General features: G+C 50.4%; 1 protein-coding gene across 2 annotated transcripts in view; it reads right to left on the bottom strand.

Moving 5' to 3' along the window:
* HK1 (hexokinase 1) overlaps positions 1-21,323 on the bottom strand; it is a 124,617-nt gene that overhangs the window by 27,350 nt on the left and 75,944 nt on the right. For both annotated transcript variants that reach the window (XM_045437646.1, XM_045437645.1), the window contains 5 exons: positions 10,977-11,125; positions 5,918-6,037; positions 2,887-2,982; positions 2,212-2,311; positions 1,917-2,100 (listed from right to left, as the gene is read on the bottom strand). In XM_045437646.1, coding sequence (XP_045293602.1) covers positions 1,917-2,100; positions 2,212-2,311; positions 2,887-2,982; positions 5,918-6,037; positions 10,977-11,125 — 649 coding nt within the window. The remainder of the gene's footprint in view (positions 1-1,916; positions 2,101-2,211; positions 2,312-2,886; positions 2,983-5,917; positions 6,038-10,976; positions 11,126-21,323) is intronic.

Raw genomic sequence — 21,323 nt, 5'->3', positions numbered from 1 at the left:
CCATTCCAAAAATGTTTATTGCAAGGCAACTGTGAGCCCAGTTCACAGTTCAGCCTGGGGATACAGTTCAGTCCCTTAGAAAATTCAGAAATACTTCAAAATAGACGGCAGAGAAATCCAGGCTTCCACCCAAGCTACATGGGATTCCTGTGCTGAGGCTGAGGATACGGACCAGACATGGGCCTGGGTCACATCTGCTCAGTTATCACAGGTAACTGCCCTGCTCCCTGAGAAGGGCGACTTCTGATTAAATGATTGATAGTAACAACAGGTACGGGTACATAATCTCTGATCTGAAACCCCTGGGGTCACATATGCTTGGGAATGTGGAACCGTGAGAATTTTAGAGATGCACTGTGATACGCAGGCACATATTACAGAATATCCCCAGAGGTACCTGAGACAATGATGTGATCAAGCACATCCACAGATCTCCAGTGAACTGTAAAGTAGGCACAGTAAACAGCTTCATGTCACATGGGGTCAGGTTTTAGTGCCGCAAGTTAGGTGAATGGACTGGGGGGAAAAAAAAACCTTTGGCTGCCAGAGCTCTGGAACAGGCTTCCTTTATCTCCAAGCTGGTACCCCAGTCTCTGGATGCAGAGTTGATGTCCATCTCTGGATCTAAGAACCTGGCATTCTCTTTCTGAGAAACCTAGTTTATTCACCACCACCATTACCAGTGGAGGGGGGCCGCCCACTTACGGGATTCCATGAATTCGGGTGGAAAGCCCAATCGTCCAGCCTAGGCTATGGAGATTTTGGGGTGATGGGTTTCAAAATGACAAAAGAACTCCCATTTCTCTCTGGCACAAGTTAAGGACTGCTAAGGGGTGCCTGGGTGGCTCGGTCAGTTAAGTGTCCAACCCTTGATTTCAGCTCAGGTCATGATCTCATGGTTTGTGAGTTCAAGCCCCACATCGGACTCTGTGCTGACAGCATGGTGTCTGCTTGAGATTCTCTCTCTCTCCCTCTCTCTCTGCCTTTTCCTTGATCGCATGCTCTCTCTCTGTCAAAATAAATTTTTTAAAAATTATTAAAAGAAAAAAAGATAAGGACCGCTAAGCCAACAGGGTTGAACACCTGTCAGCACACTGATAGCATCCGATCCCAGGATAAGGCTGCTGGGGGGTTGATCAGAGTGCTGCTAGCACAGGGGCTTCGCAGAAAAACAGGGGCATATGCACTTCAGGAAGTAAGTAGCTCCTATCCAGAAATGCCCACACTAATGTCTGTCCTGAATAATGTCACTCATACCTCGGCAGCTCTCCAAGGCCAAAAATAACTGACCCAGTAAGTCTGATGCTCTTTATCAACTCTGACCCATCCGCCTATCCATGACACGGAAGAAGTTTCTCCCTTCTCCCGTCTCCCTAAGGTCTATATGACGCAAATGGTTTGCACTCACTCCTCTGCATAACCAACATTTACACGTGGGACATACCTCCCCAACTAGCTCTTAAGTACTGGACAGGAAGGTCCTGCTCTGTCCTCGGAGCCTAGCACAGAGCTCTCAAGAAGTAGCATCGAATGAGTGGACACTCACTCTCTCTGCTCAGCTGATGCCTGCTTACCTCATGGCCCCGCTCGCTCTGAGTGGCAATGCTAGTTTTCTACAGTGCTTCTGAACCTTAGCTTTCTGCGAGTGCTTCTGTATTTCTAATTTCCAAGATTTTTTATGAGGACGCAATTAAGAGTGTAATTAGACAAAGAGACAATCATTCAAAATGTGCTTTTAAAGCGGCAGTCGCCACAGCTGCGTATCTATCCACAGCAGGAGTGACGGGTCCCGCAAATTTGCTGGGCGTCTCCCTTTGTGACTACCTGCCTTCTGCCCCTATCATCTCACAACCCACGCCTTTTGTTAAGTGTCCCCTAAGTTATGTGCACGAGTCGTCAGAAAAGGTGGGACTCACAGCTGCTTCCCAGGGTTGAGAGAGCCACGGTCTATCTCCCGGTCGAACTCGGTGCGGATGTCTTCGAGGGACCCGTCGTCCCCAAAGGCCCCCCACTCCGTGTTGATGCACATCCTGCCCTCGTCGCCTTCCACCAGGTCAATGTGCCTCAGTTCCTCCATGTAGCATGCGTTGGTACCAGTGCCTGGGAGAGAGAGACACGATCAGAAGGTGCAACCACCACAAAATCAGGAGATGAGGCTGTGCCCTCCGGACACACCAGCCGAAGGGACGGATGAGGAGGAGGTGACGTTACCAATGATGAGGCCGACTTCGCACTGCTGGTCGTCGTAGCCACAGGTCATCATGGTCCCCACTGTGTCGTTCACCACAGCCACAATGTTGGCATCGTAGTCCTGGGGACACATGAGGGGGTGTCACCGTCCACTCTCGCATGGGAGCGGAGGTCACCAACCTTCAAGAGAGCGTGGCAAGAGAGCTCCCGTTTCTACCCCTGCTCCTAGGAGTGGCGCTGCTCTCGTTGCTGCCGGCACTCGAGTCGGCTGGATCAGAGCGCGGTAATTACATTAGGGAAACTGCACAGTCATCTTAATTACCTGGCTTAAGAGTCTTTCCAGAGCGGATCTTGCGCACAGAGCCACAGCCCTCTACAAAGCACCGCACCACATCCGTGCGCTGACTGCCCTCGTTCCGTGCACACCGGCGGCACCTGACCGCGTCAGCTCCCCGCACGGCCCAGCGCTCCCCCCGCCCAAGGGCCTGGCTCCTTCGGGCGGCACTTCGGAGACCCCTGCTTTGAGCCACCCCAACCTTTGGGGCCGTGGACCCCCACCGTTCATCTGCCTGGGTCTTCGAGACACCCACGTGATGCCTCAGGCCGTGCACTCCTGCCCCGCGGAAGGGCCTGGTCTGTTTTAGATCACAGACTTCTCCCCACACTCCCCCACCTCCAGGCGGCCCCGAAAGTTACCCCGCGCTTTTTGATGGCTTTGTTAAGCAGCTTCACCACATCCATTCCCTCCACTCCACTCGCTTTAAATTTCTTTGTCCAGGTGATCAGGATGGCCTGCAAAGGAGAGCAGATGGGGGTTGGACGAGGGCCGGGAGGCCTCCAGAACCCCCAGGTCCCCGGGGAGGCTGCTCAAGACAAGTGACAAAGCAGAGGCCCAGAGAGGACAAGCGGTTCAGCCAGACTCCATTTAAAAAGAGAACAAGAGAAATCCCGTCATTGCCTGATCACCCCTCCCCACCTGCAAGCCAGGTCCCGGCTTCCACAGCCCCAGGGAAAGAGAGGCAGAGCCAAGTTGGGCAGGAAAACAAAATGCCAAGATAATCCTTGGCCACTGAACTTCTAAAGCCAGGTCCTAGAGATTGCAGGGGAATAGCGACTAAATACGATGTATGCCTCGTCCCCGACTTGGGACTTTAACCCCCGTTTGGGAGCAGCAATACAATACGATCCATTTGTGCTTGTGGATTAATGGAGAGACATCAAAAAGGAGAGACAGCCAGCGGTCATTCACTTGGGAATGGGGAAGGGTCAGAATTTTACTTTTTACTTTGTACCTTCATATTGTTTCGATAGCTTTACGTATTGCTCTCGTATTCTTTTTAATCCAAGATACTGAACAAAAGAATACTTGTTATACTTGAGTGTTGTTCTCTGAAAGGAGAAAGCTGCCATACACGCGGCAGGGCTGGGAAGACTTGTTACTGCTCAGGTCCCGTGGGCCCCTGGGGGCTGGGATGGGAGTTTGCCCATACACGGGCTGCCCCGGCTCACGGCGAAAGCCACGCGGCCTGTAAGGCGCACAGAAGGGTGTGTGTTTGGGAGAGTTTATGGTTCTCTGCTCGGCAGCGGCCTGCTGCTAAGCCAGGCATTCCAAAAATCCCTGGACACTGCTTTCTTCCCCTCAATCCCAACCCCCAAGAGGCCTCCGAGAATGTTGTGGAAGGAATGCGGGGCTAGAAATCAGCAGGCGAGTCCTATTCTCACACCTCTGCCCGTTTCCTTGTGGGCAGCTCCCCGAATTCCTCTGAGAGTCACTTTGCTCACCTGTGGGACAAGGCAGCTGGTCTAGATCTGGACAATCTTGAAGATTCCAGGCATCCCTGAGGAGTGGGCACAGGCCCCCTGGATGGCTAATTAGTCTGCGGTCCACCGGCTTCTTGGCAGGCAGCATGGCCCGGCCTAGGAAGCCCTCCCCGGATGGGGGTCAAGGCCTGTGGGTGGGGGCCCTGCCTCTAGCTCCTCTGCCTGCAAAGCCCCTCTACCGGGCTATCTGCCCTGCTCTGGGGGGCTCTCCTGCTCTGAGGACATTCTCTCCCCCTTCTGCCATGCCTTCTTCCCAGGAAGGTTGCACCTTCTGGGGGGCAGAGCCCATCTGCTCCCCGTTCTCTCCCAGGGCCTAGCCCCGCATGGGGATAGCACTTGGTCAATAGCCACCGGTGAACAAAGGAGCAAGCAAATGAGTCGCTTCTGAAGCCGTCCCCCACCTCTCATGGTGGGAGGGGATGTCAACACTGTCTCTGCCCAGGGGGCGTGACTGTCACGTCTCCACTCTCAGAAGCAAAGGGAAACTTAGTACCAACAATAGGCTTTGAGAAAGGTTTGGGAAGACACCCTAGAAGCGAAAGTGACATGAACACCTTGGAGGTGTCGCAGGGCCAGATACCAGAGTCTAGAGTGGCCACCGCGGTCCTTTTGGAGACAGGAGGACAGCAGTGTTTCGAGGTCTTTAACTGGGGGGAGAGGTCGGGGGAGCAGGGACTAGGTGAGGGAGTGCCCAGGGATTCTGGTCCTAGATCTGCCATTAATAAGACCTGTGACCTTGGGAGGCTTCCTTTCCCATCTGAGGAAGGAGGGACTTGGCCTACTGAGCTCTCAAGCCCCTTCTCGCTCTAACGTGACATAATTACACAAATCAGACAGACGGAAGGGCTCCAGGAGCATGACGCGGTGCCCAGGACAGGGCACTGACCCTACTGATAAAGAGGCACAGGGGAGCTGCCCAGGAGTGCGGAGGGCACCACAATGTTACCATCCTGCACAGGCTCTGGAGCCACACCAGTGGCTCCCCACAGCTAGCTCTGCCCACAGCTGGTCTGGGCTCTGCTCCCTCCTGGCCGGGTGGTCGTGGGCAGGTTCCTAATCCCTCCACGCCTCAGTTTCCTCAATCTGTAAACCGGGAACCGTAAGCACTTCACTCACGGGGTGTCTGAAGATCACGTGTGTTAACTGTGACATGCGCCTCAGGACGGAGCCTGGTACCCGATGGCCCCTCCGGAATGTCAACTATCGGGGTCCCTGTTATAGGAGTCTGTTCACAGGTTGCCTGTGTGTGTGTTTTGTCTCTCCATGAAGAAAAGGCACAAGGTCGCATCTACTTATTTTGTATCCCGGCAGTGTGCTGAGGTACAATGGGGCCACGGAGTTATGCCGGAGTCCTTCCTTACTAAACAGGTGAATGAATGAATGAATGAATGAATGAATGGACAGCAAGGGGGTGCAACGATCCACCTGGAGGTCAGAAGGGGAACCAACAGCGTCTCTGGGGCTGGAGCCAGGCACTGGCAGAAGCTGTGGAGAGGCGGCCCTGGGCCCGAGGCGTGGGATCCTGACCAGATTCCCCGGAACCAGGATGGCCTCCAGGTAAACACCACGCGGTACATCTCTGACAGAAGGCTCGGCAGCCTCTCTCACTGTCACCAAACCTACCTTCCTTTCCTTCACTTGCTTGAGCTTCACAAATGTCTCTCCTTACCTAATGGCCACAAACGCCATGATTCGTCTCTAGAAGTATGTAAATAACTTAAGTAATTGACGGATAAACACAAGATGGTGACCTCACGTTAACTCCTACAAATGTTTCTATTTAAGAAAAATACGAGACATGCAGGCCATCTGGTGAGCAAAAGGGAAAAAGAATCGGGCCGAAGGGCTCATCAGCTTTCCCTCTTTAGGGCTTCTGTGGGGCCCGCCAGTCCCAGCGTGTCCTTACCTCGTCTATTTTGGACTGCCGACAAGGGAAGGAAAACGTGAATCCCACAGGTAATTTCTTGTCCTTGATTTTCTTTTTCTCCATGAAGTCTCCCAGGCACTCGGCGACGTGATCAAAAAGCTAAAGAAAGCGCAAGAGCAGTCAGGACGGGGACAGGGGACAGGGGACTGGGCATTTCAGGGAAAGAGGTAAACAATTCCCTCTGCAAGAGGGAAAAGAGCGCCCCTCTGGGAAAGCCGCACTGGCTGTGAAGGCTAGAGAAAGAGTCCCTTACAAGGAGACCTCCCTGCGGGCCAGCACAGCTCAGGAAGTGGTTCAAATCCTTTCATCGGGACCGGCCCGTGGGCGGTCATGGTCTGCCTAACTGGGCGCTGAAGAAATTTTAAAATAAGAGGAAATCACCTTACCCTCCAGAAGACACAGGCAGTGGTCTCCATGGCCCCCTCCCAGGTGGGGCATTTTCCGGCCCCTTCCCTGTATCTGTATCCCTATCTCCCGCCGTCTGTGAAAATTCCCAGCGCTACGGGAGGGTCACAGCCTCTAGCCCACCTGAGCGATTCAGCAATCTTCAGACGGTCATACTTTTACTCTTTCCTGAAGCGTGATACGCACACGTGGAAAAGCGCACACATCCTTTAGGCGCAGAGTTCACGGATTCTCAAAGGTTCGCCCGCCTGTGTCACCAGCACCCAGACACCTCCCTCACGTCCCCTGCGGTCACTGCCACCACCCCACCACCTAACCCCACAAGGGCAGTCGGCAGCCACTCTGACTTCCAGCACTCTGGATTCGTTGTGCTGTTTTTCTGTCACACATAAATGCAACAAGGACATGTTCTTTCACTTGACATTATGTGTCAGAGAATCGTCCGGGCTGAGGTGTGCCTTTAGAGACCATTCGCTCTCACTGCTGCATAGGATTCTGTGGTATGAACACACCACAATTTGTTCAGTGGATTTTAGTTTTAGTTTGTCTGCTCCACAACACATTGCCCGGGGTAAACACACGCATCTTAGAATCCACTGGAAAGAACACAGAACGCTGTTTCCCTAGCCTCTGTATGAATACTGTCCATGATGGAAGGCTCACTTCCTAAGCCAACCTTTTAGGATCAAATACCTCCCCTTGTCTCAAATGTATCCAGAATCAGGGTGGCTGGGTGGCTCAGTTGGTCAAGCATCCAACTCTTGATTTCAGCTCAGGTCATGATCTCACGGTTCAAGAGTTTGAAACCCATGTCGGGCACACTGATAGTGTAGAGCCTGCTTGGAATTCTCTCTCTCTCTCTCTCTCTCTCTGCCCCTCCCCTGCTCCCTCTCTCTCTCTCTCACTCACACACACACACACACACACACACTAAATGAATAAGCTTTAAAACAATAAATAAATAAAATGCAATGCATCCAGAATTGAATATAATGTTTCATATGTGTTCTGAACACAGGAAAGCTTAGTGGAATGAACAACCTCCCTTTTCCTTAGCTCCATACCTTCATTAATGTAATCAAAGTATACATACGCTCTTTGGGGCACCATGTCACAGTCTAGGTCACCCTCTGTCTTTTTCACATGGCTGTTATTACACTAGGACCTCCCTCATGTACAGGATTGACACAGCTACAGAGCTTCTAGAAGGCCAGAAGAAGGCAGTGTTGGCAGAGCTAACCACATAGTCACAGGAAGCAACCCCAGCCCGTGTACCCAGACAAGGCTATCTTCCCAAAGGCTTTCCTTGCAGGGACATCCTTGAGAGGGGGCCAGAAGTCATTATTCCTATTCCCCAACTTCCCCCAGATGCTCCCGACCTAGCTCTAAATTCTGACTTTCCTGCCAGCGTGAAGGAAAACCTGCCGATTCTGATCTAGGAGCCTCTGTCCCTGAGTCACTATTACTCAGACGATGGCTGCAGCCAGTGAGTCCGACTAAAGAGACACATGACCACCTTCCCTGGAGAAGCCCGGCTAAGCTTCCTGCGACCTACATTTCCAAGTAATATAAACCCATTCCTAAGTCCGTCAGCAAGCCCCGCGTCATCGGCTGTCACAAGCTCCAGGCCCCCCTGTGGCCTTCAACCGAGAGGGCTGGGTGAGAGGAAGGCAGGCTGCAGGCAGGAAGGAGCAGGGAGAACGCAGGCTGCAGGAACAGATTCGCACGGGGGAGGCGCTGTAACCAGCTCCCAGATCCAAACGGAACACAGCCACCCCCAAGGGCTCTGTCGAGAAGGAAACGCCGCGGTTGTGAAACGCCCACAGTTCCAGGAGCCACAAGCCTGCTCAAAGAGACAGGAAGCCACCGCCACACTAAGTATGCTTGTGACCAACCAGGCGGGGAAGTTACCCGGCCTCGCTGGGCTCAAAATTTCAGGGTCTAAAAAGCACTATTTTCCCCCTCCTAACAACATGATCATGATTTTAAAAATCCCCACACGGAAATTCAGTTTCTCCAGTTGAAAATGGCAAACAATGACTAAAACAAGAATTTAAACATTTATCATTCAAAATTCCCAAAGCTAAGTGATGTTTTAAGAAAGGCTGCATTTATGCTTCCAGACTTAATAAAGCTTAAAAGCTGAACTGAGCCTTTGGGATACCGTGTGTGTGTGTGTGTGTGTGTGTGTGTGTGTGTGTGTGTGTGCGCGCGCGTGGAGAGCAGGGGGAGAAAAAGATAAAGCAAATCTGGATGAGGGCATATAGGGGAGCTCTTTGTGCTTATCTTAAAACTTTTCTATAAGTTTACTATTATTCTAGATAAAAGTGTAAAACTCTATTTAAATTCCTGCACATTACAGAATGTGGGATCACAGCCCCACGAATTTAGGACTGTTCACAGACTGTGAGTCCGGGCACAGTGGGGCTCCTGGCCTCCACCCTCCAGGATGGTCAGAGATCTCAGAAAAATGGGCCACTAATAATACTTATTTCTAACTTCAAACCAAACTTCTGGAGGAGAATTTCCTGTTTCATCCCTATTCTCAACTGCCAACCTTCTTCTTCATTCCCTGGGCCCTCCTCCTTGCCCACAGCCCTCACGTTTCCTCACCATCAAAAACTCTCGATAAAGACAATAAAGACAAGACCCAGCCTGAGGGTGTTCCACGTTGCTAAAACAGAAACATCTGGAGCCGGACTGCCTGGGTGCAGACCTCAGCTCTATCACTTATGAGCTGTGTGACCCAAGGGGCTGGTCACTTAACATCTGAGCCTCAGTTTTCTCATCTGTACAATGGGGAGATGACATCTGCCCCAGAGGGTCACTGCGATGGCTAAAGGAGTCACTCCACGCAAAGTGCTTACAGCAGGGATGTGGACCTAACGAGCATCACGGAAGTATTGCTGTAAGAACACACGACCGTTACCACCATTATCACCATCCTCGTCACCTTTTCTTTGCAGACCATTTGAAAGGGGAAGAGGAAGAGACAGACAGCAGGAAACAAAGTGATCCTGGAGCTGAGAAGACAGACACAGAGGCTGGGAGAGAGGAGGTCCTGCGGGCGCCGGAAGAAGGAAGTCACTGGACAAGTGAATATAGCCAGTGGGCACCCTCTTGACAAGCCCTGCTCCTCAAAGGTGAAGTCACACAGCACCAGGAATGTCTTGGCCCAGGGAGAGAGTCCTGATGGTGAGGACACCAAGCAGATGCGGCTCGACCCCGGGACGTGGGGAACAGACAGTAAGAGGTGGGTGCTTGTCGCCAAGCGCAAAGAGCAGGACCCAAGGTGGGGCTGCGGGCCACCTGCACAAAGGAATAATGAGCAGCCACTGGGCGGGGTTCAGGGACCCAGCAGCTGGCAGCCCTCAGGCCCACCTCGGACGAATGGGCCAGTTTGTGCGGCCTAGTAGGGGAGGCACGGGCAGGGGAACCTCCAGGCACGGCCATCCGGTGAGTGATACACTCATTTCAGTGGCCGGCTGAGCAGCGGTTCATCTCTTCTGGCGTCTTCTTCAATGCTCTCCCTGACACGGTCGGACAAGCTCTGACCCCAAACCCCCAGGAGCAGGTCAATGGCTGGGATTAGCCCTTTTCTCTCAGACCAAAAATAAAACACAACAAAAAAAACCGGCAGGCAGCTTGCTCTAGGACCCACCCGCGTTAATTCAGAAACAACACGGTCAAGAGGAGTCAAGAGGAGAAGGCTCCTGGGTCTCATCTCAAAGTCCAGCTCAGAACAAATGGGTTTTCTGGAGAACTTAGTCATGAACCTTGACGTGAACACACCCTTCCTAAAGCAAATATTTGGCAAGCTCTGAATACATATCCCGGGCAGCAGCCATGACTCAGAAGGCAAGCAACAGGCTGCAGGAGCCAGTATATCTACAGGCCCACGGCAGGAGCGGCTCCCGGGAACAGGCTAACGGGGCACCGAAAGACAGAAAACCGTGACCACGGGGTCCTCGGTGAGCTAGGCCCCACCACTCACCACAACCAGACAGACGGGACAAGGGGAACGGGCCCTTCTGATCATGCCCACAGCCCCTTTGCCAGCTAAGGAAGGCAGCCCTTCCCGGGGGGGCCCCATGAAAAGGAGGGGCCTCAGGTATCAAATGTGAGGGAAGGGGGTGGTGACATTCTGTACCAAGGGCTCTTTAGGAGGCTATTAAATCCGGTAGCCAGGAGCCCCTGACTAGCCCTGGGGCCATGAACTCAAATGCCTGCTGCCGCACAAGGTGACAGCCACACCCGGGGAGGCCTGGGCCCCTGGTGAGCTGGGTGAGGAGGCCAATGCCTTGGAAGAAGGGGCGTTTTCACCCACGGGCCCTGCTAAACCTGCGCTGGGGAGCCAACCCCAGGATCCTTAGAGAATGAACACATTTACCCACAGAGCTGCCGGGCTCCCTCCTCACACCTTCCACACCGTGCAAGTCCCAGTGACCCTCTCCCAGCCACCAGTTTACCCAGATGGTGGACTCTCTTTAGGTGGTCACACCCTTCCACCCAAGAGCCCCTCTCCACGTGAATCTACAAGGGACTCCTTCCAGGAACTCAGATACCAATGCTTGGGGGTCTGGCTCCTGCATGGGAGCGCACTGGAGCTGATGGGAAGGGAGCGGGGACCCACCTGGCTTCCACTGCCGTGCACGATGTTCTCCGGGGTGTCATAAATCTCGGACTCCATGTGAACATTCTGGTTTTGCTCATGATTCACTTGCACCCTCAGAATTCGAAAGGAAGACCCGCCAAGATCCAGGGCAATGAAATCTCCCTTTTCTGTTTAGGGAGACAACAGGTATCGCATCAGGTTCACGTCACAGGAAGACCCCGCACTTTTGCCAGCTTCTCGACAGGGTCTGCATCCCCCATGCAAACCTCATCCAACCACTGCCCTGGCTGGAAAGTGGGCCAGGGAAACCCTCCCAGCCTGGCATGCAGCAGGCCAGCTCCACGCAGAGGAACGCAAGTGCTGAGCTCTGTACAAAGCCTCGCTCCAGCTTCTCTAATTCCCTATCCTTCCTCCCAGACAGCACTGTTACCTATAAAATAAAAATAAAAACATGGGGCGCCTGGGTGGCTCAGTCGGTTAAGCATCCGACTTCAGCTCATGTCATGGTTCATGAGTTCGAGCCCCACGTCAGGCTCCGCGCTGTCAGCACGGGGCTTGGGATTCTCTCCCTCTCTCTCTCTCTCTCTCTCTCTCTCTCTCTCTCTCTCAAAATAAACTTAAAAAGAATTTTTTTAATTAAAAAAAAAAATAAAAACAGCATTTCAACTCAGAGAAAACCCCACATCTGAGGTCCACCCCATGCCTTGAGTTCCTTCCACGTTATGGAGTTCACACCTCCACTTATTCCTCTGGGGGATTTTTTTTTTTTAATTGTGGTAAAATATACGCAGCATAAAATTTACCACTGCAACCATCCTTAAGTGGCATTAAATACAACGTTGTGCAACCATCACCTCCATCCATCTCCAAAACTTTTCATCACCCCTAACAGGGTCCTGAAGCTCTAGAACCATTAAACAGTCACTCCCCACTCCCCATCCCCTAGCCCCTGGTCACCACCTCTCTACCTTCTGTCACTACAGATCTGCCTCGTCTAAAGATCTCACAGAAGTGGAATCACACGATACTTGTCCTTTTGTGTCCAGCTTATTTCGCTCTGCATAGTGTCTCAAAGGTTCATTTTGTAACAGGTGTCAGAGTTTCCTGCCTTTCTGAGGCTGACATTCCATTGTATGTAGCTACATTTGTTTATCCATTCACCTGGCAGTGGACATTTGTATTGTTTCTACCCAGGGAATGTTTTTAGCAGAAGTCCCTCTTCATCACTTAAGAGTAACTGGCTTGATATAGTTACATCCCTCAGGTCCAATGTGTGCAGTAACTGGTGTGTGCCTGTCTTACAGATGATAAGACTGTGCACTGAGGCCACCAGACAGCAGCAAGGGAGGTGGCATGGGAAGGGTCACAAACCATTAAGCCACCATCTAACTTTCTCTACCCTGTTTCTCATTAGTAATTCTCACACACGCTTCCAAAATATCGGTTAAAATCTGTTAATTTTATTACTGATCCCCACTGTCCTAATGTATATTACACCAGGGGGGACAGCCACCCCTGCCATCCTGAGCCCCACTGGTCCCCTAAAGTCTCAATCCTATAGCAGTATAAATACAAGGCTGCTTGGGATCTCATTTTCCTAGGGAAGCATCCATAATACTCCATTTTTAGGTAACAGCACTATGGAGATATAAATCACCTTACAATTCACCCACTTAAAGTATGCAATTCAATGGTTTTTATTTTTTTTAATGTTTATTTTTAAGACAGAGAATGAGCAAGGGAGGAGCAGAGAGGGAGACACCGAATCTCAAGTAGGCTCCAGGCTCTGAGCTGCCAGCACAAAGCCTGATGTGGGGCTTGAACTCACAAAATGCAAGGTCATGACCTGAGCTGAAGTTGGACACTTAACCGACTGAGCCACCCAGGCTCCCTTTCAATGTTTTTTAGTATATCCAGTTATACGACCATTGCCACAAACCAGTTTTAGAATGCTTTCATCACCTCAAAAAGAAAATCCTTTACTGCTTCTCAAGCAAGCCCCTCTCTCCCCATTGTCCTAAACAACCATTAATCTATACTCCGTCTCCACAGATTTGTCTTTTCTGGACAGTTCCTGTGAATGGAATCCCCGTAGTAGGTGGCCTCTTGTGACCAGCCTCTTACACTTAGCAAAACATTTCTAAGGTTCATCATGTTGTCACATGGCCAAATAATAATCCACCGTATGGATGTACCTCATTTCATTTACCCATTTGTCTGTTGATGGGGTTGTTTCTACCTTTTGGCTATCACAAATAACACCGCCATGAATATTTCTGCACGAGTTCTTGTGTGGCCCTGTCTTTATCTCCTTTGGGTATACACCTAGAAGAAGGGTTGCTCTGTCAAATGTTTAACTTTCTGAGGAACCATCACTGGTTTCTGAAGCAGGTCCACCAGCTTCCATCCCACCAGTGATACGTGGTGTTTCCAATTTCTCTACCTCCTCAATACTAATTATCATCTTATTTTATTTTGACTTGCATGTCTCTGGCTAATGACAATGAGCACCTTTTGTCAGGTGCTTCTTGGCCATTTTTCACCTTCTTTGGAGAAATGTCTATTCAGATCCCCTGGCTTGTTTGAAAACTTGGGTTGTCTTTTAAGTGTTGAGTTGTAAGAGTTCTTCATGTTCTAGACGTGAGCACCTATCAGATACATGACTTGTAACTATGTTCTCTCATTCTGTGGGTTGTCTTTTCACTTTTTTGATGGTGACTTATGAAGCATTAAAGTTGTTCCTTTTAACAAAGTACAACGTATCTATTTTCTTTTGTTGGTTGTGCTTTTGTGGTCATATCTGAGAAGCCACTGCCAAATCCAGGGTCACAGAGATTCGCAACTAGGTCTACTGCTAAGAGTTTTACAGTTTCAGCTCTTAAATGTAGGGATTTGACCCATTTTGAGTTGATTTTTCTCTATAGTGTGAGGTAGGGATCCAAGCTACTTCTTTAACATGTGGATATCCAGTTGTCCCAGTGCCATTTGCTGAAAAGATTGTTCTTTCCTTCATTAAACAGTCTTGGCACCTTTGTCAAAGATCAAGAGACCAAAAAAGGGTTTCTGAACTCTCAGTTCTTTTTTTTCCCCCAATTTTGAGACATAAATGACATACTGAACTCTCGATTCTGATCCACTGATCTATTATCCTGTGTCAGTACCACGGTGTTGTGATTAACGTGGCTTTGTAGTAAAATCTGAAACCTGGAAGTAAAAGTCCTCCAACTTGGTTCTTTTTCAAGATTGTTTTGGCTATTCTGGGTCCCTTGGGGTTTTTTACTTTATTTTTTAAGATAATAGTTAAAAAAAAAAAAAAGATTGTATTTGATGCACGTTCGTATCTGATTCCACCAACCTGTAAGCTGACACACTGCTCTATTTCTGGAACGTAGAACGGTGTGTGACACACGGTAAGAGCTCAACAAATACTTGGACTAATGCGGGTGGGAAAGGAGTCAATGAACAAACCAAATGGTTGAATTTTCACCATTCTTACCCTTCCAAGTTCCTGGAGGGAAAAACCTGGGCTTCTGTGCGTCTATCCATGGCACCCAGGGGAGGTCAATAAATGCTTGGTAGCTGCTTGATCATGGGGGTTGGTGGCCCAGTCATCCATCCATTCATTCATTCATTCACTCAAGGCACCCCTGCTTATTGCTCATTAAGCACAAAGCAGTGATGCGCCACCGGTTGGCTGGTTTCTTAAATAACAGAATTACGGAGAATTATTCGTCTATATCATACAATTCATCCATTTTCTTTTTTTTTTAAGTTTTTGTTTTCATTCCAGTTCTTTACAAGTCGCCCGTTTTAAAGTGTAGAATTCAGTGGTTTTTAGTATATTTACAGGGTTGTGCAACCATCACCACCATCTAATTTTAGAACATTTTCAGCATCCCCAAAACAAACTCTGTACCCACGAGCAGTCACTCTCCACTTCCTGCCAACCCGTCTTATCCACCAACAACCATGAATCTGCTGTCTGCCTCTACAGATGTCCCTACTCTGGACATTTCATATCAACAGGTGGTCTCTGGTGGATGCTGCTTTCACCTACTACACATGACTTGTGTTGAGGCAGGTATCAGCACCTCATCCCTTTCTATGACTGAATTATAGTCCATAATGTGAATATACCACACGATGCCACTGGTCTTAAACTGCTTCTATGGTCCAAAGGCAGCTTCTATGGTCCAAAAGCAGGTCCCAAGGGAGAATGTGGGAAGTAGAGGGTCACAGATTTGTAGGGAATTCTACCCTGACTTTGTGGGTTGTTCAAATCAGTTTACAATTTCCTTTGCTTCTTCTTTTTTTTTTTAAGGTTTTATTTTTAAGTAATTTCTACACCCACCGTGGGGCTCGAACTTACAACCCCGAGATCAAGAGTCACGCGCTCTACCTACTGAACCAGCCAGGTGCCCCTGTTTATAGAGTTGTCTTACAGCTCCCATCAGAACCCTAACCCCCATGGTGCTCACTGCTACCCAGTTAAAAAAAACTGGCTCCACCATGAGGTAGCTCCTCCCTGGAGGATGAATCACTAGAATATCGAAAGTACTTTATTTGACCCTCAGTTAACATGCATCGAGCCTTTCCGCACTCCAGGTGTTAAGTGCTCCATATGCATATTTTAAACTCCCTCAAGCGTATGCGGTGGGTACTGCTGTGATATCCCCATTTTGCAGGTAAGCAAGTAAAGGCTGGGAGGGGTTAGGCGATTAGCCCAAGCACCCAGCCGGTAAGCGGCAGAGCCAGGACGTGAATCCAAAGCTCAGATTCATAACCATTGGTTCAAACCGCCTGCTGGACAGACCTCGTGGACGAGGATCCCCACGGCTGACGACAGTGGAGTGAGGCTTTAGCACGGTAAGAACGGCTACCTTTCTTGCTGGGGTTCCTCAACATCCATGACTCCTTGCAGCTTTTGGTTTTGTTCTGCTTTGTTCTTACACGGATTTTTACATCGTAACTTACAAAAAGAAATAGCATGACCAATTTTTCGGTCGCTGGCCTGGTCAAAAGTCTCATTTTCAGCTGACTCAGAGGCCTACGTGAAAGCAGGTTCTTGCGCTCAAGTTCCAGGTGTCTGTGGGGGGGGGGGGTGGGCTCCTGTTTATTGGTGTCAGTGTCAACACAGCAAGTAAGAGCTCTGAGCCCCTGATGCAGGAAGGGGTCAGGTTTCAGGCAGCAGCTCTGCAGGACCCAGACCTGAAGCTTTTCAAGCAGGATAAGTGAAAATGACCTCGCTGCCGATAAGATAATCCGGGAGGAATCTGGTCTTAGGGCGCATAGGGCTGGGCCCCACTTCTGCAGCTCTGCCCCATCCCAGCCTCCCGCGGTGGTCTGTCCACCCCAGCTCTCCACGGCTCCTTTTTTTTAACAAGCACAGGTCAACAGGGCCCAAGGAGGTTAAGGTCAGAGACGGCAACCAGAAAAGGTGGCCTTGAGATGTCAAGACAACACTCAATACTGGACACTCCGCACACCTGCAAGCGGGAGTCGACAGATTCGGTGGTGGGGGGGGGGGGGGGGGTGGCCTTTCTCTGAAGGCAGCTTACAAGGGGTCATTGTCAAGCCCAGTGCAGTTCCCGATCCTTCCCTGAGCATGACCCCGGTTCCAGGGTGTGTTTATGATCGCTGAAACAAATGGCAGCTGGCACCTCCTTCTGTACATCATATTTGCAGCTCAGGCGACACGGGACAAATATTAACTCATCTTCTCGGTGGATGGAGAAGGAAGCTCCAACCCATCCAGCTGAACGACCTGCTCGCGGTTACCCCTCTGGCAAGGCCAGAGCCCCTCCCTTTCCTCGGCGGCTCATATACTTGCAAATATATTTGACGCCCGTTATTTTTTACGTGTATATGTCTTATCTTCCTCAGTTGGATGATCAGCAACTTGAAGCCAAGGGCAATACTGAACAGGCTAACTTCCTTCCCCCAGTGCTAAGTGTTGCACACAGCAGGCCACCAGCGTTTGCTGCTAGTTCAAAAGAACTGCCTGGGTCAAATGCATGTCTGTTTGGTCCTGTTCTCTGCCAGACAAAAGACACCCCAGAAAGACGGCATCAGCTGGGAAGGGCCTTCCCAAAGAACTCTTACAAAGTTACTTAGGAGATGGCAACCGTGTTAAGGAGGACGAGGACCCACTGTTAAGGCTCATGGTGGTTTGCAGTTTCCAAAGCATTTCCACTTGATCCTCCACAGCCCTGTGAGGCAGGGAAAGGAGGCTTATCGTGCCCATTTTACAGATGAGGAAACAGGAGGCTTAAAGAAGTTGACTCCTCGAAGGGCAGACAGATAGTGAGCAGCAGAGCCAGAGATTAATCCAGTGTTCTGGACTTCTCCCCCTCTTTAATTTCAAGTTCAGCTTCTTTTCTTTTTTTTTTTTTTTTAATGTTTATTTTCTATTTTTGAGAGAGAGAGAGAGAGAGTGCGCGCACCCACATGAGTGAGAGAGGGGCCGAGAGAGAGGGAGACACAGAATCCGAAGCAGGCTCCAGGCTCTGAGCTGTCAGCACAGAGCCAGACGCGGGACTCGAACCCAGGAACTGTGAGATCATGACCGGAGCCGAAGTCGGACGCTTAACAGACTGAGCCACCCAGGTGCTCCAGTTCAGCTTCTTTTTATAGCACCGGGCTTCACTCCAGCTACCTCTTCAAATCTTTGGCCTCAACCTTCCTTCCTGCCCCTGCTCCCTCCTACCTGCAACTTTTTCCCACACTTCCCATTCCCACTGAACCCAGGAGAACCACTCTTCCAGAGAAGGCTCATTAAACAAAGCATCTGAAGGGTCCCCTGGCAACTCTCCACTTTATAATGACTGCCATTATTCCCCGCACATCATGGGAAACAAACATGGGGACAGATGTCTCTCTCGAGCCCAGGCCTGCACTGGATGGAGAACAGGGCAAACAGAAACCCCATCTTCATGAAATGCCCACCTTTGCCCTGCCGAACAAATTGAGCCTGTATGTGAGATACAAGGGTTTTCCCTCCTGGTCTGCAATCCAGCTACTTGATGGGAGTTCTACACCTTTATCGAAAACCCACCAGAATGCTACACATGCAGATTTCACAGAGGGAGAGAGTTTCCGAGATGATCCAATCCTCTTTCCAGAGAAGGGAACAGAGACAGAAAGCTAAGCAACGGCCCAAATGCCATGGGAACAGAGAGAGTATCTTCTTTCCTTTGACCAGAGAGTAGTCCTATGTATACCTGGGGGTCCAAAAAATTAACTGTGAACACACCACAAATCAAAGATTTTCTAACTTATCCTTTGGGTAAAGAGCCTGCTTGGAACCAGGAGGCAGAAAGAGGGAAATATATTCAATTCAATTTACCCTCAAAAGCCTTGTAATCAAATTGGTATTTTTTCCAGTATCCTTACTAATAAATAAGAAGAGAAAAAGGGGAGGTTTCATGAACGAGACACAGAGTGAGCCAGGTCTTCTGAGGGAAGCTAGACACAGAGGGCCAGCTATCCCCGGGACTGGCAGCTCTGAAAAGGGACTTCTGTTTAGCTAAGTCACCAAAGTAAAAAGGCTCCAACAATATCTTCCTTCTTTTAAAAAAAAAAAAAATTTTTTTTTTTAATGTTTATGTTTATTTTTGAGACAGAGAAAGACAGAGCATGAACGGGGGAGGGGCAGAGAGAGAGGGAGACACAGAATCGGAAGTGGGCTCCAGGCTCTGAGCCATCAGCCCAGAGCCTGACGCGGGGCTCGAACTCACGGACCGAGAGATCGTGACCTGAGCCGAAGTCGGACGCTCAACCGACTGAGCCACCCAGGCGCCCCAGGATCTTCCTTCTTTTATTTATTATTCATACCTTTTCTATTCCAGAAAGGATACGCGGCAGCTGAAAGCCACTTTAGGGTTTAAAAAAAAAAAAAATTAACGTATAGGTTACTGAAGAGCAATTAAAGAAAAACCACTGCCCATAAAAAGTGTCCAAAGGAGAAACAAATAATAAAAATGTGCTGATACATTTCCAAAAAATCAGCAGAGTTTCGAGACACTGCGTCCAGTCCCCCAGGGTCAAGGTCAGCAGGAAAAGGAAAGGTTTGTTTCTCCCTTTGACTTGGAAGTCACATCACCCTGAACAGGCAGGGGTGTCTCTCCACCTCGCTGAGTCCAATTTATCCCTCAGTGGTTTGGGATTACCGCTAATTCTGTCGCTGGCTAATTATACAGATGAAGCAGTGATTAACATTTAAAAAGGGAACAGCGCCGTGGTTTACTATCCAGGAGACCCGCTTTCTGGCTACTCCAGGGGACCTCCTGGTTCTTGGTTGATAAAGGACTGCAAGGGAGGTGACAGCGGAGCACTTCTGTCACAAAGGGGCAAGGAGTGGACTGGGGTCAGGTACGTGAGGCCTTGGCATCAATGTCAACGCCTGTGTGGGGCTGTGGGGTCCGTTCCAAATGCAGTGTGGGCCCCGGGGCATATGAACTGAGCCCAACCATGAATATAAGATACAGTTACAAGGAGAAAGGCTATAGGATGTGTTAGGGCTGCACTGTGTCCTCCAAAGAGATACACCGAAGCCCTAACCCTTGGGACCCGGAAATGAGACCTGATTTGGAAACAAGGTCTTTGCAGATGTAATCAGGTTAAGACGAGGTCCTTAGTGTGGGGCCTAATCTGACCGGGATCCCTGTAAGAGGAAAATGCCATGCAGTGCCACAGGCAGGGACTGGAGAGGCACGGCTGCCAGCCCAGGACTTGCAGGTCTGCTCGAAGGACCGCCCGCCACCAGCAGAAGCCAGAAGACAAGGGGTGGGGGCAGGGCTGGACAGGTGAGGCAGGGAGAGGTGCTGAGTGCAAATGGGCAGACCCAGGCCCCGCACAGGAAGGGGGGCCTCATCCCTCAGGACTTTGGTTTCACCTCCTCGTCCTTCGGTTAGCACTTCTCAGAGGCCCTAAACAGTTGGCCCCATCCACACTGGGGAACAGAGAGACTCAAAGGGAGGTATGGGGCCCAGGCTGCTGGTTCCCATAGAACAAACCCCAGGACTGCGTCCCCCCGCGTGACGTACTACCTACCACACGTGTCATCGCGCTTAGGACACTGCCGTCAGACGCATCATTGTTTTACGCAGCACGAAGAAAGAATGAACACCACCAATAATGCTTTCTAAGTTGCAACGACAGCACAACGCACCGCTGGTTTCGGAGACATTCAAATTAAAAAGTGTCTCAAGATAGATGAAATACGGAAGAGAAGATCAAAGGTGAGGGGGAAAGGCAGGTAAGCCAGGTGAAACAGATTGCTTTCCTGCAGGACTGCTCAGGGCCTTAAGCGTCTTGGCAACCGTTAGGAGTGTCTGAGAGAGGCCTGCACAGTGTTTTTCCCACCCGAGTCTGAATTCTGGGCCTTATTTTGAAAAGTCGCTGATGGGGACAAACGGCTAGATCTCGAGCATAGCTGGATCACCCTTTAAAGACCCTCAAGTCCGGAAATGGTTTCTGAGAGGGTGAGGGAGAGCACTGCCTGCTGACATTCGGTCCTGGAATGACATATGGTCCTTGGATATGTTAGCCCTGGGCCAGTCACATGGGATCAGGTGCCCTGCGGGCATCAGGTATCCTTCTGAGCTCTCCCAAGCAGAGTCAGAGCAGCAGCCCTCGGGGACTGCCCACACCCCCGTTACCTCCCCTCCCTCTTCTTTTAGCTGGAAGCAGGCACAGCCAGGCCTCTCCCACAGAACTCCACTAACCCTGGAAAGGCTCAATGCTCCCAGATGTGGGTGCCATCCGGAGCTGGGAGAAAGCAGGAGCGAACCACAAAGCCGGAGCTATCAGAACAAAACCCAGGGCCTACCACAGTCCCATTACTGAGGACCAGAATTTCTTCAGTCATTATTTAAAGGTCAAAACTGCTGGTACCAATACCTCAAGGAAAACAAGAAGATGGAGGTGGAATGAGATTCAAATAGGAAACGCAAGAGATCCGAATGCCAATGTGTACAGGAAGCAAGCCCCACCTGTGGCCACAGAGCAGAGCACCCGCCCTTCATCAGCAGCCGAATCTCATTCGGGACTTCTAAAGAGCCCTGCAGGCACAGGGGGCCTTTCCCACTGTGGCGAGTCTGCTCCGACAAGCTGTGCACCTGCCCGTCCTTTGTGAACAGCAACAGCAGCTTTCCTGACATCCACATTGCAGGCTGCGCACTAGAGGCTCCAAATCGAGGCTTTCAATTCGCCTCCAGGGGCGCCTGGGTGGCTCAGTCAGTTAAGCGTCCGACTTCGGCTCAGGTCATGGTCTCGCGGTCTGTGAGTTCGAGCCCTGAGTCAGGCTCTGTGCTGACAGCTCGGAGCCTGCCTGCTTCTGCCTGCTTGCTTCGGATTCTGTGGCTC

Source organism: Leopardus geoffroyi, chromosome D2, assembly GCF_018350155.1.
Source record: "Leopardus geoffroyi isolate Oge1 chromosome D2, O.geoffroyi_Oge1_pat1.0, whole genome shotgun sequence".
NCBI classification, from domain to species: Eukaryota; Metazoa; Chordata; class Mammalia; order Carnivora; family Felidae; genus Leopardus; species Leopardus geoffroyi.
This window is presented reverse-complemented; position numbering and strand designations above follow the sequence as displayed.